This window comes from Bombus terrestris, chromosome 17 (genome assembly GCF_910591885.1).
Source record: "Bombus terrestris chromosome 17, iyBomTerr1.2, whole genome shotgun sequence".
NCBI lineage: Eukaryota > Metazoa > Arthropoda > Insecta > Hymenoptera > Apidae > Bombus > Bombus terrestris.
The window spans coordinates 538,826-551,549 of record NC_063285.1 but is presented as its reverse complement, the minus strand read 5'-3'; the positions used below and the strand labels follow the sequence as shown (position 1 = coordinate 551,549).

The following is a 12,724-nucleotide window of genomic DNA, read 5'->3' as shown; positions in this document are numbered from 1 at the left end:
ATTAATATCGTTTCACCGTGAGAATAATTAGCTTTTAATGCTTCTTTGATGGGACAGAAATCTGTTGATCGCAAGAACTTTAATTACGATAGTTACGTTACGATGGTAGTATCATTGGTTTGAATAGTTTAATCAAAAATTAATTTTAGTTCTCGGGCAACTTGATATTAAGAGAAGTGTAATGTTTGAATTTCATTGAAAATTAAACATCGAATTCGAGATATCGGTACCAAGAGCTAATCAGCTAAGTATTTAATCGTGGCAGGCATATTTATTAATGTTGGTACTTTTAGAGAAATTGATTGATCCTTGTTCCCTATCGAAACTTTACGCGTTAACGTACATCCAAGCACAAATCATTGATGTATGATTATAGATAATAAGTTTAACGGCTGATTCGCAGCCCATTTGTGAAGGATAAAACGTTGCTACAGCAAAATATTGCATCACATTAACGTTCTCGTTACGAGTAAAGATAAAAGCAGGTCTTGATATCGGTGTGCCCACCTTCGCCACCTATCCGTTGTTAAACCGGCGTATATTAGTATGCTCGTTACGTACATTTTAAGCGGCTTTATTAAAATTACGATTCTGTGTTACTAACAAGTTAACATTTTTTACGTCACTGTCGTTCTATCGCAACCGGAAGCGTATAACAGTCTTAGGACTTTCATTTATTTCGTAATAGGATAGTCGAAACCTGTATCAATGCTTTTAAGAAAAAATAATCATCAGCTACGACGAGAACGAAGGATGTTATAAAATGACTATTTTTGGCATCGCTTGGAGTTGAAATATTCACAAAACACCTATAAGTGTGTCTTCCAAAAAACAAAAAGTAGCATTACCACCTTTCCGAAAAACGATAGGAAATTTGTTAAAAATGAATCCAAATATGCGAATGCCATCATTTGGTACCAAATAAGGTGACTAGAAAATGGGCGATTTTGTTGGTTATTCTTTGTTTCTTCGTTACGAGATTTTAAAAACATAGTGGTTATTTTGCGTTTTTCGTATATCGCGCGTATTTTGCTTAAGCGCATATTTCTTACATAAATACATAGATTCTGAATATGTACATATTTAGTTGACAATTTATTAAGCGAGAAAGATTAAGCAATCTGTTATTTTACAGTAAAACTCCATTTATCCGACACGGCCGTGTTGGATAACTGGATCAGTCGGATAATAGGAGTCTACTAGTTCTCCCATCCTTCCTTGTTTATCATTCCTATAATCGGAGTTAATTTTCATATAACTGGACTTAACTAAGCTGAAATTTGTAAATACTAAGGTAAAATCCTCACTGCCTGGATTCGGATAATAAGAGCTCAGGAACGTATCTGGTAAATGTCATCAGTTCGGATAAATAAAGTTCTACCCTGGTACAATTATCCATCGGTAATTTCATCGAGCAGCGTCGCTCCTACTTCCCGTGCCGCTTCAATTACTTCATCTTTGTTTTGTACCGTGTTCTCCTGGCTAGCAAATTGTCTTACAGTTCGGTATTATACCGCAAGAGATTTGAATAATTCAGTTACATGAGCCATTCGATAGTGTTAACAGTGAAACACTCACGATTGAGAATTTAAATATTGAGAAGATGCCCAAGTCAGAAGATTGCAAACGTGTAACGATGTCTAACTGAATTACACTGGCAAATAATTGTATTACTGCGCAGGGAGAAGACGCTTATTGCAAAATGTGTGACAAGCAGATTGCACGCGATAGAAAATCGTAAATGAAACAACACCGAGATACAGGTGTGCGCAGGAAAAATGTTACGCAGCGTGATAAACGTACTGCTATTACTTTAAACAACGATCCAAAATATGAGGCGAGTTCGTCGAGAAGAAAAAATAATTTTGCCTTGGAAACGTCTCAATAGTAAAGCGTTGGGAAAAATATTGGTCACAATTATATCTGAATGTTCGTGGATGAGATGAAACCGGTCGGTCTATAGCAAATTCGATTATAGAGAAGCTTTGTAAAAATGAGAAAATGCAGTCTCGCTTGTTGGCCTGAATACAATTATCCGAAACGAATTATGCAAGTACTGCACGTTCTTTAAATTCGTTTTCCAATTTCCGAAGAAAAGATGCTGCTGCCTGGTACGGATACCGCGGCACATGTGTTAAAAGTTGAAATATGTTGCTAGAATAGCAGAGGAGGCCCGACTACAATCACCGGCAGCGCACAAGTCGATATTAACTACGAAAAAGGTTTTTTTAAAACTTCCTTTACGCGTAAAAAGCTATAATCGATAATTGAAAAAAGAACTACTGCAACGTACTATAGTTAGAACACAAATTTCGTTGCATATATTTTGCATACATTTTGCATGTATTTTGCATATTTCGATATATTACATCCGTATAAAGGTCCGCTGTCTACCGATGAGTTTGTTTGTATCAATCATGGACAAGTGAATAGACATAATATGCATTATTGGTATACTGAAAATCCGAAATGGCTTCATCAAGCCGTACATCAGCATCCATAAAGCGTAAATAAATGATATGGTACCTTTGGTGATTGTATTATTCGACCATTTTTTATCGATGCCACTTCGAGTGGTGAACAATGTGTAAGTTTTTTGAGCTATCAGCGAGTCGATCTATTAGAGAACATTTCCACACTATGAAGATATCGAACGTAGTTTCAGCATGACGGATATTCGGCTCCAAATGTATCAGTAGATCGTCAAGCCCGATAATTCCTGCAACGTCGGATCGGTCGTAGCGCAGATATTCAACAGCCTGCTCCGACTTTACGCGTTTCTTTCTTTGAAAACGCTGGAAAACTGCACGTGCTAATATCAGTGAGAAAGTTACAAGAAAATTCAGAAAATCGTTTAATTCGAACACATGCCAAGATAAATTTTCCTCCGTTAATCTTTTCATCATAGTTATTTCAGTATTTCCATCAATTGTCTTACTTTTGTGAATTTTTCGTACTCAAGATCACGTGAAAGTCACTTTAGGTCGTTGAAGGTTGGAAAAATACGTAATTGCATTTAAAAAGCTGTCACGAGACAAACTTTGCATATAACATTTGCTTCTTTCAGTCAGATATTGTTTTTCACTGATATTTAAGATGCTCAAGTTAAGCAGGACACCCTATATATTAATGAAACGAAATTTGCAATAATAAAATTCAGAATTGTAGCACCACTTTGGATTAATTCAAGCTACTAAATACGCACACACTTGAATCAGAGAAACTGAAGGTCCGAGTTATATCAATTGCTAGAATTAAAAGTGCAATAAATTCTTAGTATACACAGATTATTTGTGTCATGAATTCTACGAAACAGCTCCACGTATTTTCTAATAATAGAATTCTTCAAATTCTATTAACGAGCAGATGATTTATTAATTCTGCATTTTTTAACATCGTCTGTATTTATTGACAAAAATATATAGCTCTTACTATTATTATCTGTTACTTCGAAGCCTTGGTCGTACCTATTACATTAGTTCTGGTAATTAATGATATTGCGTTTAAATAGAAAAGCTTTTATTTTAGCATAAACAAAGATATCATACAAAGTAAGAAAGGTATTGCACTGCAAGCATAAAAGTATTGAATTTACCAAACGCACTGCATAAAAGGCTAGGAAAAGTGGAATAAATGTACTAGTTTTCTTTTTCTGAGTATGTCTTTGTTTGTCCAATTGGATCGACCAATCATATGAAAAATACAAAGTGCCGCTTAAAACATTCAAGGTCGCCTTAATAAGCATTTAAAAAAATATAAGGTATTGAAAAGTCGTAAGGCACTCGTTCGACGAACCTCCTTAAATATTCTACGATAAATTTCACTCGAAACATTTTTCAATAAAATCGATAGATACGGGTTATTTCAGGTGATAGCTTATACTGACTCGGTCTGTATTTCTACCGATAATCTTGAACGATAATATTTAAATATATTAATTCTATTAAATATTCTCTAATGCGCGTGTAGACGCAAAAGGCAGAAACCGTTTGTGGCACAGGGAATTGTACTTCCAAACTACTAAGGATCGCTATTGAGATTTATCAAAATATCGGGCGTCATTAATCTAAATTCAGAGAAATTCTACGCTCTGGGATTTTTATGTAACCGGTATCTATGGACCGGCACGGGTATTACCGCGGATTTCGTCAATGGTGCAACCTTCCCCTATAAATCTCCGAACCATCCACTCGTGCCAGAATGAATCTAGACTATATTCAAACGAAGTTCAGTGGAAGAGAGCAGCTGAATATATCAGCACATACCGCGCGCTGATACGCACACATGTAACTATGTGCTCCAAGTGTGAGCTAGAACATCAAGCATTTCGCTGGAAATGAATTTAACGAACTCAATGAAAATTAAGAGGTCGCCTAAAAAGATAAACGAGCGGAAACTTTTGCAGACATTAAACAGTAAAGCGACCAATCTGCACGTACAACATTTAAACTGCAATATGTCATAAACGAACATCACAGAAAGTCTATGTAATTTCGTCTATTGCATAACTGATTACAAACTTTGTTATCGCACACGCGTATACTTTTTGATTTATTAAAAATTATTTCTTCGTAGGATAGAACACGATACAGAGCGCTACCAACTGTTTGTTTCGGATAAATATTTTCCAAATAATATTGGACGTTATTCGATAAATTTTCATTGAAATAATTGTTCAAATAAAGGGGCATCTGTTATTGGGGAATTCAAATAAAAAACAAAAATAGATTATTTATTATTTAGACAAGTTTAAATACATTACTTAAAATTATGAAATTAATTTTATTTTTCATTCATCATTCATCGGTCGTTGGACAAATGTATTTTTACCCAAATATATTGGTTTAATAAAAAACGTTACTGTGAATTACAATTTATAATTTTGTGCGTCAAAAACAAACAGGCTTTCGGGCAAATTGCTAGATAAGCAAATAGATAAGGCAAAACTAAAAGCTATTTATTCATACGTTGTCATTTGTTCTCCAATCATATCCAAATAAAAAATAAAATTTCGCTTGCAAATAAGAAATAGGAAATAAATAATTTTTGATATCGTTTAAATGACTTTTATTTAAATACGAAATTTAATTCCCATTCACAAACAAAATATTATTTTAACTTGTTTTTTATTATCTAAGAGGTACATACAATTTTGCCCAACACTGTTTACAAATATGCAATATATTTATAATTTCAAAAATATGAATGAAACGACGTTATATAATGTAAAAGGTTCAACTTTTACTCACCGCCGATACTAGCTAGCGTTGGCACCTTGAATGGCTCAAATTGATGGTTTCATCGTTAATCTGAAAAAGGACAGTGTTAATAAAGATGGAATAAATGTAATTGACTTAAAAATCAAATGATTTGGCAATAAACATTTAGTATTATATTTCGTTCAACTGTATTTTAAATAAATTAAACTAGATAATCCCTATTAAATAAAATATCTCATAGCCAGAAATCCGCTGAAATGTGGCAGTGATAAGCGTATAAATAAAAAAGCTAATCTCACATGGACCAATTTAGATCTAAACGAATGTAAAATATATCGTAATATGGTTATAATGCATTAAAAGTAAAAGATTCTCAAAATATTGTAATGAGTTGACGCTTTCTTCCGAGTTAGCAGATTAATATTTCGAAACATATTTTAAATAGACGTGTTTGTTGATACAAAGAAATTGGACGATACTATACGTTTAACAGCTTTGTCTTTCTCGGAAATGAATTAAGCCTAGCGGTTTCTCGAAAAACATATCTTACCTATTCTACAACTAATTATGTACATTAATTTCCAAACTACGACTCGATTTTTTATAATGAATTTGTATGTATTTTCAGTTTACGGTAATTGTATTTAAAAGGGCTCTATTTATATATATACTACCAATACTTTTGTGTATAACTGAAAAAGTAAAACCGTGGGTATCATTAGGTTACGTGCGGAGGACATGTGATTCAGTTTTAAATAATTACATACTAATAATTAGAGTCACATGTCACATTAGTACGCTAAGAAATAATTCTCTGTCTCCTGATTAATATCACGTTATTTACTTTCTATCTGACGGCGAAATATAAACATGTTATACATAACATCGGTGCAAGAGCCAATGGAACTTTGACGTCGTTTCTTTTTCAATTTTAACACCGTGACGAGTACAATACAGTTGAATTTCATGGTGATGGTGAATTTTGGTGCAACTTCTTTTAATAAATCTTCACCGTCTCGGAGCTATAGAATCACGCTGTGGTGATCCTGACACCTACTTTCGTACACTCTGTACATTGTACATACGAGTCATGTTACTTCTACATAGAATGCTAATTTAACCTTAGAGAGGTAGAATTATGTATTTCGGTCAGGTAGAATTACTTGTGCACCACATTATTGCTTCTTGTGGCAATATCGCCGTATTGTTCCTATGAAATTGTCTAATTTATATCTTCCTGTCGTGCGATATTGCTCAGAGAACATGGCAATGAACAGCACTGTATTACAGACAGTAAGAGACCTACATAAAGTTTGTACGTATTTTACAGCAAATAAATATCTTGTAGAAGTAAATTGATTTTTTTTCTTCGTGTTCAGACTACCTTTTGCTCCAACTTGTTTTTATAAAATGTACAATCGAACATGATAAATTTTATAACGAAGCTAATTTACTCAAAGATATAAACTACAATTACTAATATTCAGCATCTTATTCAAAAATTATTCGAATAAAAATGTTTACTTAAGAAAAGCTTAACTATTATTATTATTTTAACATAACGGAATTAATCCGTTTCATTCTAAATTTCACTATAAAAATATCATAAACACGGGACCTTGAATTTTACAGCCTATTACTATAAATCCAAGGATTGACAATGAGAGGAGACGAGAAAGATATATATAGCGTATTCATTGTTACCATAACCATCATCATTAACTGACGGTCGACACGCCGCTACTGTTAAATTGACTCTGTCAATTCCCCCAACAGATCTTCCGTATGTGTATTACTGTACGTGTTAAGTGTGTTTGATGTGTAACGTTCGAATGTTTGAAGATGTATACCATATGGATGTTTAAGGATGTCTGGTGTTTGAGGGTTGAATAATGTCAACACTTCGTAAACGGGGGAGAGGAGTCTAATGTTTTGAACGTTGTAGAACGTGTGTATTTTACCCGGAAAGTTCAAGTATTTTTTTAGTATGCTCAGAATACATATTGATCGATTGCTTTCGAAAAATTGATATTCTAATGCATGGTACTCTGGTATCGCGATTACTATACGCTCTTTGCGCACCTCTTCGCGCTAAAGGAGTAGCATTACCTGCATTGACGCGAAATGTCCACTTTTTCACAAGAATCATGGCATTCCTCCAGGTTAAAAATCTTGACAACCGGTACATGTTCCTAAATTACCCTTCGGAAATATCGAGTTTCTAAAACATCACTATAAATACGGAGGAAGTCTTAAGGAGATAATACTATAAAAGATTTAAACTCAAAAATAACCTTCCTTCACAATCGAGCTACAAGCTTCACCGACCGAGACATCGCGTGATTATTTTATGCTTTCCAGACGGTACAAATCATTTCCAAACTATTAATAAACGAATTTCACCACTAGATACATAGATATCACCAATCGGGAGATTATATTATAAACTGTCTGTCTTGAATTAACGAACGTAAAAAATGAAAGCTATTTAAAAAAAGAGTGACGACATGAAACCAGGTCGTCTATCATACAATCCGAGAAACGTTGCCCACAACGTTACAACATCCATAACAAGTCTTTTTTCACCTATTTTTGGTCACGTGATTTTGGAACTGAATTTTGGGCCAAATGACACGTCACGATGTGAGCTCAATCACCACAAACTTTCAAATGAAACTGGAAATTAGTTTCCCAGATAAATGAGAATAAAGATACAACATAATTCCTCCTTTATGTACGATGTTTAAATGAAAATACGCATATAGAGAAATATCTTGAACCTTATGTTTGGAATAGTAAGAAGGTCCTTCGTCTTCGCTAAGACTCTAATTGAGAATGAAAGGTTTTTCGATGTAAAATTGCTGAAAAAGCACGGGATATAAAATTGTTTGAAGGTCGTAATTCCGATTGGACACACGAAAGTAATCTATCTAATGGATTGGAGAAAAACAAAGATAAGCGACATACCAAGCGACATACCTCCCCCTCATCGATAAGTCGCTTATTTGGTGGCAAATTTCTTCTTTAGCAATATGAATCCTTCAGGTATTGTTGTTACAACTGAATAAAATTGGCCTGTCTGCTTTTACCAAATCTGCCTAAAATGATTTTGGGAGCAGAACACGAGCAATAGGAAAAGAATGGTGAAATTTAGCTATCTACTGAGAGCGACATGTGCTTCTGAAAATATACTTAGTAAGACTTAATAAGACTGAATACATGTTTCACGGCTATCGAATCATTATCTTCTAAGCTACTACCTAAAAGTATACGTACAATTATAGCGAAGACAGGTTCTTTTCTTACCGTACTCTTTCACCTCAGCAATGAACACAAAGACTTATTTTTCATAGTCATGTAAATACTTTACTTTAATGCTTAAACTTGTAATATTAAAATATTTCTAATACTGTACTCGAAGTACTGTACACATTACGGACGTCCAATTGAACAGAGTCCTGTTCGGCCCAGAAATTTTTAAACTTTTCAACATTATCTTTTACCCTTGACCACGAATTATCAGTTTATGCGTATGTTCAGTTGTCGTATCGATAACTGATATTACTGTATTACTGCAAGTGTTCATGTTGCATGTAACGTTTTGTCCTTAATTTTAAGCATAAAATGACACTGCGATTACCGACAATCCCATCGAGATTTAATCCTGTCTGCAGATATACATATAAATGAAACACTGGTATACTCTTTTAATCTATGCCATTATTTATAGAATTGCAGAAAGAAACTTTTTTTACGCATTCATTATTTTTGTAGATTTTGACTCTGTCAAATAGACCTCTTCCCCAAACAATTCAAAATAATGTTTCCATTTCCATGTCCTTTCTTTAAATGAAAATCATCAATTCTTAAGGTGTCTAAAGAACAACAGAAAAGGAACGTTGCGAAAATATTCAATAATGTTAAAAATACGTAGATTTTCGGGGTTGAGAATAGAATCGTTCGTATTCAGCAGGAAATAGAGTCGATATATCCAAAGTGAATTAAATATTTGAACCCCTCAAAATAGTAAAATCTTTCGTACGTGTTGCAAATGTCGTTTAGAACGGTTAACTATTCTAAATAAATGACGATTATATTTTTATAAAGCTATCACAGATATATCATGATGCCATACGAATCGTGTCTAGTTGTATAAATTCGAACTACTATTTTCTTCGCTTGGCATCCTGTTACCTCAGTGACTATACAAAGTTGTCTCGAAATTCATTTCAGTTGAGAGAAGATAAATAGATTGAATAGTAACACTTCCGTAACGATAAATGAAAATACCTGTATAAACTTCAATTTTCAGCAGTGCATAACTCATCAGGGAACTGAAAGTTAGTCTTCTCGTCTAAAGTGAGATTTAGGTACATTCTCTACTCTGCCACCTGAAGTCTACGACACTTTCTCACAGGCGGTCGTCCCGTCTACCTGTTCCCATAAATACAATTTTCAATATGACCTTTTCTATCCTGATATCTAAAGCACGATTATATAAACAGGTCGCGACGCTCGCTATGGAAAACTGTCTGAAAGTTGAGTTCCAAAAGATCAACATAAAAGACAACAAAATTCTCTAAATAGACAAATAGCCTCACTGATAAGTCTTCCAGCAGGTTGCGGACGAAATACTTTTTTCCTTCATTCTTACAACTCTTTCCAACCTCATAATTGTAAGTTACAGCCCTACAGATTAAACAGAAAAAGTAACACACTGTGTGTCGTCAACTTGTAATTATAATTGAAATATATATACGTAGAAGAACCAGAAATGTAAATAAATTTGGAGAACTAATTTAATTTTAAGCTGCAAACTGATCAAGAAAATAAATTGGAAATACAATTTTATGGTAGTGAATGGTGTTGCCTATGTTAGTGGCAATGGCATTTGCGTTCTAATCCGGCTCTTCCTATTTATCTAAAAAAAATTCAAACAAATATAAGCCTCCTTAAACATACCAATTATATCTTTAATATATTAATTTATTTTCAAAAAATGAGGAATGGAAGAATTTGTTCCTCCCTCTCTCTCTTTATAAATTTTATTATACGATCAATCTATTGTCTCATTTACTTGAGAAAAATTCAGTTGTTTTCTTTCTCTCTCTTACACTCTTTATCTGCGCAGCAATTTCGAAATTACTACATGAATTACTACATGAAAATTTTACGTTATCTTTCATTTTTAATAAAATTGTTAATTGCTTGGTGTAAATTGCGAATTTGAATAAAACCATTAATATATTAGTAGAGTATGATTTCTTTATCATGGAAATACCATTTCATTATGTCTTTACTGTGTACTCAATTTATTCCAATTTTAATGCTAATTGTTCTTGAACTAACTCTCGCAACAATATTTAATTCAGTGTAATTTATCATTGTTGAATAGATTATAGGCTTAAAAGAAAGTCATTACAGGGACTATGTATTTTAAGACTTACTTTGCACTATTTTAAAGATTCATATTTCGTATGATAAAAGTTCTGAGAGATAAACAAAATATTGAAGTAAATTATGTTTGTAACGAGAATGTACATATTTTCCAAACATAATTTTATATATTGCTTCATTATTAGTTTAATAAATAATATACAGTGTGACCCCTTATAACGAGAACCAAAAACTCCACTATTGATAAATTTACGTTCCTGTTGTTTTAAAATGAAATAACATGCATATTAATTTGTCACATTAAAAAAAGACGACATATTTATTTAGTTATAGTTTTCTGCGCTCTTGTTTCTTACTGTATACATTTATTACTTCAATAACATTTTTTGTTTGAGTTTGATTAGATTTAAACCAAATTGCAATTAGTTTTAAGTTATATTTGCTTAAATTTGCCAACGCATTTTATGGTAAATATTGGTAAAGGGGAAGCCAGTTTCGATGATCTTAATTTTGGCATAAAGTTTTGACACGCAGTTGTTAGCCGTCGTTCGTTATTTCTTCAAAAATTATTAACAAAAATATATTACTACTACCATGTACATTGTATTCTGTCTATGCGTAAATATATGTAACCGTGAACAGACGTGTCCGTTGGTTTACTATTAATGTAATTACATAATATATATATATTTACTTATTATTTTGATAGCATTTTATAGAAATGTTTGCAATCACACATCTCGTATTACATCATGTACAATTACTTGCAATATCATCCATGTTACTTATATTTCAATGCTGTATATTATATACAATGATGTATATACATATTTGAATAAATCTCATTGTTATTATAACGTTCCATATAATTGAAAAACAATCGGATATCGTATAATCAACGTAACGTTCGAAACGATATTATAGGAACGTGGTTGCAAAAATTGAGGACGAACTAGTGCGATATGCATAGCTCGTGAAATGTCGGTGAATGGTATGGTAGCTGCCGCACACGTAAGTTAACACACACAGCAGCAAACTGCACTAGCTAGGTTGCAATAACCCTCTAGGTTTCCTCCACTGCTATCCATAATTACGCTCTCAACATAGTAACTGCATCTCCAGTGCTCGAGATCGTCGCGTCTATTGTGAATGCACCGGTGCTGCGAAAGTGACGACTGAAAAGCAAACCACACACCGCGCAATCTTGCCAAGATGACAAGTATGACTTAGTATCACCATCATCGTCCTTTCGAAAGTACGCTTGCAAGCTGAACTTGTTACACGATAAACGTAATATGATTATATCTTTTTAATCGTCAGCTATCTTACGCAACATTACGCTGTTACGCCGAGTAATTAAATGTGTAACACGTTCCGGATTTCCCTCTTGGACAATTGCGCGATTGGCCTCTGTGAGAAAAGTGAAAGGAATCTTAAATTAGGTAACATTAATGTATAAATTATCCACTGTAGATTGTATTTTTTATTTTCTTATAGTTTAAACTCTACAGTAAAATTATTTATTATACTACGAGTGAGGAAACTAACATTTTGATTGTTCTTCCACTGAACCTGAATTTTTCAAATAACAGTCCATCTTCCTCTTCGTATCGTCTATGCATTACATTGCTAAAAAGTTATAGAATCGCATGCAATAACTGTCAAATCTCCATCCTTGACACATAAAAAAGAATAATATATTTAAGAAGTAGTACGCCATTCCGCCCAACGTTCTCCTACGTAAATTTTCATCGCCGATGCAGATTCTACATTATAAAATTCATTCCTCGTCGTCTCCTAGAACAACATTGATCATTTTTATAATGTCCTTTAAAGTTTATACCTGCTCTAATTTTGATGAAGCCGGCATCCATCTTCAGGTATATAGACGAAGTCGACGAAGTATACACATATTCTCTTTTCCTGAGAAAGTTTATATCGCTCGGTTTAAGGCGCTTAGGATATTTTTGACGAAGTAGGTGGGAGCATAAAATATCAAATAAGAAAATTAGGTTAATTTCTTATTACGCAACGTCTACGAAATTGTTCAAACAAATTATTTCATAAATGTTCAGTAACACTGACGCGAATAAACTTGATACGTAAAC

General features: G+C 33.3%; 2 protein-coding genes across 13 annotated transcripts in view; one reads left to right on the top strand and one right to left on the bottom strand.

Moving 5' to 3' along the window:
• The window catches only part of LOC100650996 (lachesin), a 527,432-nt gene that overhangs the window by 363,170 nt on the left and 151,538 nt on the right, over positions 1-12,724 (bottom strand). For both annotated transcript variants that reach the window (XM_020862593.2, XM_048413840.1), the window contains exon 3: positions 5,250-5,309. The gene's annotated coding sequence lies outside the window, so the exon portion shown is untranslated. The remainder of the gene's footprint in view (positions 1-5,249; positions 5,310-12,724) is intronic.
• The window catches only part of LOC125386742, a 49,965-nt gene continuing 48,199 nt past the window's right edge, over positions 10,959-12,724 (top strand). For 4 of the 11 annotated variants that reach the window (XR_007227142.1, XR_007227141.1, XR_007227147.1 and 1 more), the window contains exon 1: positions 10,959-12,058. Coding sequence is in view for 1 of the 11 variants with exons in the window: in XM_048413844.1 (XP_048269801.1) it covers positions 11,977-12,058 (82 nt within the window). In the remaining 10 variants the exon portion in view is untranslated. The remainder of the gene's footprint in view (positions 12,059-12,724) is intronic. The other 7 variants (XR_007227143.1, XM_048413844.1, XR_007227146.1 and 4 more) reach the window with 6 other exon arrangements.